At 43.3% G+C, this 6,869-nt stretch overlaps 1 protein-coding gene across 1 annotated transcript; it reads right to left on the bottom strand.

The window, feature by feature from the left end:
* Positions 1-204: 204 nt before the first annotated feature.
* PWWP4 (PWWP domain containing 4) lies at positions 205-2,217 on the bottom strand. The gene has a single exon (XM_087829422.1). It carries the CDS (start codon positions 2,215-2,217, stop codon positions 205-207), a length of 2,013 nt encoding a protein of 670 aa, XP_087685548.1.
* Between the last annotated feature and the right edge of the window lie 4,652 nt (positions 2,218-6,869).

Genomic DNA, 6,869 nt, shown 5'->3' with positions numbered 1-6,869 from the left:
AGTTGGGAATGAGAAGTGATGATGACCGCTCCACCCACAAATGCCAGAGATGGATCCAAAACAAATTCAGCACGTTACCGAGTTTCCAGAATGTCTTTATGCACCACTGAGAATGGAGGGATCACGCCTTTCGTGCAGTCAGGGTTTCTTATTAATGGTACAAATGAGAGGTCTCTCTGCTGAGGTGTGGGTGCAGGGGGAGGGTTATTTAGCCTTGCTCCTGATTGCCGGTCTCTTTTTAATTTTCTTTAAGATATTTTTATCAAATAGTTCTTTTTCCCGGTAATGCACAGGTGGCCCTTGCAGGTACTTTTCTTCTGCCTTCTTGTAATCTAACCCATCAAGTGCAGCAATTGAACAAATGATGGCTTCTGGCAGAAGGACTTCCAGAACAAAACTCACTTTGTCGTCCCTCGTCAGAGTCAGCCTGTTCTTGTCTATGTGCTTGTAGATCTCCTGTAGATGCCTTACCACAACATCCAACTGATCTTCATCCTCCAGGTATGTTTCAATGCAGATCACATACCTGCTTGAATTCAGAAATGATGCCAGCCACCTGGACTGTTTCCTGCCTTTGACGATGTCCAGAAGATGGGGGTCGGCCCCCTTCCTTTTCACGATGAAGTCCACGAGCTTCTGGTTGTCTCGGTCCCGAGCGGCCTTCATCCGGTCAGGGAGAATTTTCTTGCAGGGCCCCTTCCCGCCCGGGGAGCTCTCTTCCTCAGAATCTTCCAGGTCGGCGTAATTCACCTTTGGGAAGGCAATGTCCAGTTCCCCGTCTTGGATGGCTTTCCTAATTGGGTAGCTGATGTCAGCAGCATAGTAGTCCAGGAAAGAGCCCACAAAAGACCCACGACTGAGCCCTTCTCTGTAGTGGGAAATCAGGGAGAAGCACCAGTTCACACTCTGCTCATACATTTTCCTGGCTCTCTTCAGTAGTTTCTCTTTCTCTTTACATTCCAGGTGCTTTAATCTCCGAAGAGGCACTCGAATGCCACTCTTGTCATGGTGCATGTCTGCCTCAATCAAAAGCACCCTTGCAGTCTGCTCTGTGTGGCTGACACTCTTGACCACTGCTGGCCAAAATGGGTGATTTTGAAATTTAAACCAGACCATCATTCCTCTTTCAATGGGACACGGCTCCTGTGGGAAAGCCATGCTTGTTGGTTGTCCCACATCCTTGGTGACGTCCTTCTTAACAGCGGTGGTGGGGTGAATAGCCTCTGAGTCAACTAAAGGTGGACATTTTTTCTGTCCTTTCTTAAACACCGGTCCCCACTGCTTCCTTACTTTGCCTGCCAAACGGAGTGAATAACGCAGCCTCGGGTTAGGGGCACTGGAGGATGCTGCCACACCTTCCGAGTCTGGCTTCCAAGCACCCTCTCCAGGGTCCTCAACGTTCCTGGGGAAGGTAGAGCACTCAGAGGAGACAGCCAGGGTCTTCGGGCAGCTGCGGCGTGGTGCCTCTCTTTTCTGAGCTTTGAGCACAGTGACGATGAAACCGGGTGGCAGAGATGGAAGGACGCCACCATCTTTAGCACCTGTAACGTCCTCCTTGACTGTGCAATGCCAGGAACTAACTCTTGAGGTGTCTTTCTTTTCCTGGCCCTCTTTCGCACAGTCATCTTCTGAAAGTGATGGGAAGTTTGAGCACATGCTGCAGCTCCTTGAGTGCTTTGCTCGCCTTTCCCTTGGAACAGGAGCGAGGGGTGTGTGCACCTGGGATTTGTCACCGTGGGGAACGTCCTCGCCCTCTGAATGTACCAACAGTGATTTGGGGTTTTTACTTTTCCTGAGACTTCTCGGTGAGGTCCCTTTGGGCTTCCGATGTTTTTTACGAGATTGCTTTTGTGGTCCCTTTTGAGACATCGTAAGGGTCTCTGGATCATCTGATGGTCTTGCAAGACCCAAGTTTGCTCTCTCTTTCAGAATCTCCAGTGCCAAAGTCAGAGCGCTTCTGTAGGCCACTCCCTCTCCTGGTGGGATGCTGGCCTTGGACTGGGCCACTATCGAGGAGGCAATGGATTCAATTTGAGACTCATTGAGGACCTTTACATCTCTGCTTTTCACTTTAATTTTTTTACCTACTGAGAGTATTTGAACTTGTAGAGAACATGTCTTTTTCCTCTTATTTTTTGGTGAGGTTCCGGATCTGGACAAAACCCTTGCTGGCCAAAAGTGGCCTTTCCAATCGCATAAGACATACTCGGAGTCCATTGTGATTGGGCTTGGGTGTTGTGAGGTGATTAACAGAGGTTGAGGGGTCTGGCTGTTATACCCATGGCTACAGCAGGTCTCCCCTAAGACAATGTTCTTCACCACAGCTTTCTGCCTAGGATGACAGAGGGTCTTCTCCACCTGAATCTCCCAGAAATTCTGGAACCTGTGTTTTGGCAGACTATACTGGAGCATACTGGAATATGGAAAAGGAAAGGAAGAAGAATATCAGAAAGAGTTCCTTTTGTGGAAGCAGAAGAAGTTGGTCATTGAGAATTGATAGGAGATAAATATAAACTGTGTATAACAGACTGAAGTGGGGGGGGGCGGGATAGAAGGCAACTATTTGGGGGGAAATATACGGAAGATACCAGAAGAGTTTTACAGCCCTCTGAACTCAACTTCGTGCCCTGTTTGTTGCTACTGCATAATAAAGAGCACCTGTGTGGGGAGGTGGGCATCATGTTTGGGATCTCATTTGTATTAGTGGACATCCTGGACCTTTTGTGCTCCTCGGGGCTCATCCTAGGGGAATGCTTCAGTGTTTCTTTTCTGGGATGCTGGGTGTCAGCACAATATCATGTTCAAGAGCGTGAGCTTAGAATCCAGAGGTTCATGAAGCTCATGCGGTGGTTAGAGGTATTCCCCTCCATAAGGATTGCTTCAGGCACGAGCCATTGGCTGGGATGTACACCTCTTCATTTCTCTATGGTGCTTTGAATGGCTTCCCCCTGCCCCCCAGCACCAAATCAGCGTGAAGTAGTGACTGTAGAGCGAGGAGCAACATAAAACACACCCCAAATGTCAACAGGAAATCAATGATTGCAGATGAAATGTGTAGTAAAGTGAGAAGAAAGTCTTACCAAACACCAGGTGGACTGTGGTAAGTGTGGTTCTGTGAGCAGGATCAGTTAATCTGCAAACTCCACCTGCTTGTAGGACAGACCCTTTACCCTTCTGGGCTTCTGAAGTGCACTGTCCTTCCAGGGATCAAATGGCACCGAATGTCAGTACCCAGGACCTGTGCGCCTCTATGTTAATCTAGAAAACCCAAAAGAGATAGGAAATTAACCCAATGAAATGGGGATTGATTCATCATTTTCCCTTCCCCAACTCTGGAATGCATGCCGTTCTTAAACAGAATGTTGGTTAAATCTCATTTATAATGTAGATGTCATGCTTCTTTTTATCCTTCTTTTGCATTTCAAAATATTTCCACCTTAAGCTGCTTAGTTTATGCTAGTCCCTCCTATTCCACAATAGTGGGAACTACTGCTTTCATGATAGTCCTTGCCTGTCTTGAACACATGGATTATTTCAGAGTAGCAGCATGTGTGTGTGTGTGTGTGTGTGTGTGTGTGTGTGGTGTGTGTGACACAAACATAGGATCTGTAACGTTCGTGCGTGTGTTCTTTTGTGCATCTAAAGAAACATTAAATGGGCTTGTGGAGGGTATAAAACGTGTAGGGTGACATATGCAGGAGACGACATATTATATATATATTTTTTACTCCTCAGCTGAGGATATGCTTTTATTGATTTTGAGAGAGAGACAGAGACAGAGACACAGAGAGAGAAACATCGATGTGAGAGAGAAACACCGACCAGTTGCTCCTGGCACGAGCCCCGACTGTGGATCAAATCCACAACCCAGGTATATGCCCTGACCAGGAATCAAACCCACAACCTTTCGGTGTATGGTATTATGCTCCAACTAACTGAGCAACCCGGCCAAGGTGAGATGACACTTTATAGATGCTTGCTCTCAGTATGATGGAGAATGGGCTTTCCACACATTTCCTAGGCATCCATGTGCATATACCTGCACATATGACCTAGGACTGCATTTCTTCACTCAAGAACATTGTTGATCACTGTTTCATGTGAATGCCTATTTTCACATAATTTTTGTGAGTCTTTTGACAATGTGGGTCTTCCAAAATTTAACAATGTAACTTTCAGACATTTAGTTGTGTGGAATGCAGATGCACTCATTCTCTCAATCCCCCTCTTCCCACCTAGAAATACCCTGTTTCTAGGTTCTGCGTTTCTGTATATATTGTACAGATATGCATTATAATTTACTTATAGGTTTTAGCTCACCTATCGGTCTCAAATAATATGCTTCATAAGATGAAACACTATTCCTGTAGTAAGTGCCTGCAGGTTCAGCTTGGTTCACACATACTCGTAGATAGAATATGAACTATACCATGACTAAATGTACATAATTTGGACATAACCCGCACAACCTTTGTCTTGGACCAGGGTGAATGATCATGCAGGTTTCAGGTTCTCTATCTTAGAGCACAGGTGTCACGTGAAGACACAGAACAGAAGGAAGAAGGAAATACAGGTGACTCAGTCACTGCAGTCTCCCTGCAGCAACACCTGCCAGGCCATCACACAAAACAGGAGTGCCTACGTCACTTCAACCCCAACCAGAGAGCAACCGATATCCCAAGACACATGTACACACACACACACACACACACACACACACACACACACACTCAGAGCGACATTAGAGACACAGATGCCTGATATTGATGCACGTAATCCATGCCCCCTGCCTCTACACACGCATATGCACGTGGGTCTGCTGCTAGTAAAGATGTTATTTTCAGCTCCTCTTAGTTCCTTATTTTAAAAACACATGTGGAAAACCTAAAATGATGTTTCTTTTTTTCCCTATTGTTGACACTATTACAGATGTCCCCCATGAAAAATACTAAGCATCAGTAACCTAATCTAACACCTAGGAATGCTTACTGCCAATATATACTGCATGGACTCTAGAATTTTTGTTCTGTTCATACACATATTCTATAACATATAAAACAGTTTTTAAATTGTACAAACACTTTGAATATTCTCTTGTATTCACGTTTGTGTACATCTTTTCAAGTACCAAACACTTTAATGGACCACTTTCAAGAGACAACCAAAATATCAACTAGAGTTATTTTTCCAATTACTAAAGCAATACATCCTTATAAGAGACAAATAGAAAGGAAGGGTGTTGAATGAAAACAGTAAATTGTCCTCCAATCCTATACTTTGGTCCATGGTCCAAACAAACATCTTCCATTAAGGGTTGGTACATAATCTTGCAGATGATTTCTTTTCATATTTCATACTAATAGGAGTACAACTCTCTTCTCTCCCTTTAACGATGTGTACAGGTAGGTGGATAGATGCATGATGGATGGGTGAATACATAGATAGATGATAAATAAATAGATACATAGATAGATGATAGGTGGAATAATATGTAAATATTGATCCTCTTTTGCACACCAGGCACAATGTGTTAAAACCAGAACACTGAACAACACCAAACTAACATTTCAAGTAACCCCAAATTCTCAGAGGGCTTGGATACGAAAATGCTTCCAAATTTTTAGTTTACAATCAAATCAAACGTGCCTGCAGAGAGAGGGAGAACATACGGAAGAAAGCAGAAGGGGGGCAGGATAAATAGCAACTCCACAACCTCTAACTTCATAGTCAATTTCAGACCATTAGGAAATAAAGTTATGAAATGGACTAGCTTCTAGTTTTCAGGTCCTGGTATGACTTTTGTTCTATTTCATCTGCTCTTTGGTTGAGCAATCAAAGAAGTTGATGACATAGAGCTTTCATTTCCCCAATCAACAGCCATGATTTTTGGAAGAATTTTTTGGAAGCTCTATTCTTTCACTCCTTTTCCCAGTGAGGGCTGCAATCAGTTGTGAAGAAAAAAGGAAAGAAAACAATGCTCTGAAGGTGTTGTCTCCAAACGAGGACACTTTTCTTGAGATGAGCCCCCAGCACCACTCCTCAGAGGCAGAAATTCTCTCATCTTCACCCCAACGCCCCCTCCCTACAATCACTAGCTGTTTAGTGGAGCTTCTTTGAAAGTGTAGGTTTTGTGATTTTAACTGTCCCCAAAACATGTATTTCCATAAAAGGACGTGTTGGTGGTTCCCTTTGTTATTATAAAGGCACACTTTATAAAATGTCTGTTATGAAGAAAATACATCCTTGCCTATTTTTGCACCTCTCCGTTGCCAGGTGAATTCAGCATAAACTTTCACACACAGTTCTTTTAAGCTTTTAAGATTTCATTGGGCTTGCAGTCACAGTGCAAGTATTGTCATAGGAAACTGACAAGCAGAAAAAAATCGTTAAGAGTCTGAAGACATATTTAAACTTCCATCGACTCACTAAGCTGCATTGTTTGAATTCTTTAACCATTGTTTTATATAGAGCTTTTAATTGAAATTTTATTTTGAGGTAAAGATTCACAGTTGGCTGTAAAAAATAGTAATAATAATAATAATAAAGATCTCATTGGGCTTGAATTCCATTTGTAGAATGGTTGAGTGAAAATTGATATCTTTGAACTTTTTCTCTTATGTGGTTCATTAGTTTCATAAATGCATAGATGGCACTCCTACCTGGAGATCTGGGTTGTTCTTATACATATTTAAATGGCACATCTTGCAAACCATAAAATTATAAACTGCCCTCAGTCTTCTCAAAGGAATAAAAAAAAATTAGACTTCTTTCTCACCTGTAAATGATCAGCTCTGACTCTAAATACACAAACACCTCCCAATTACCAAGCTCTGCTTCCCAATTTTTCCTTAACAAACAAGCAGGAACTT

This window comes from Miniopterus natalensis, chromosome X (genome assembly GCF_054644295.1).
Source record: "Miniopterus natalensis isolate mMinNat1 chromosome X, mMinNat1.hap1, whole genome shotgun sequence".
Classification (NCBI taxonomy): domain Eukaryota; kingdom Metazoa; phylum Chordata; class Mammalia; order Chiroptera; family Miniopteridae; genus Miniopterus; species Miniopterus natalensis.
The sequence above is the reverse complement of the archived record's forward strand: the minus strand, read 5'-3'. Positions and strand labels throughout refer to the sequence as shown.

Bases quoted from the DNA above. Each gene is read 5' to 3' on its own strand.
- PWWP4 (XM_087829422.1), bottom strand. From the start codon at position 2,217: ATGGACTCCGAGTATGTCTTATGCGATTGGAAAGGCCACTTTTGGCCA.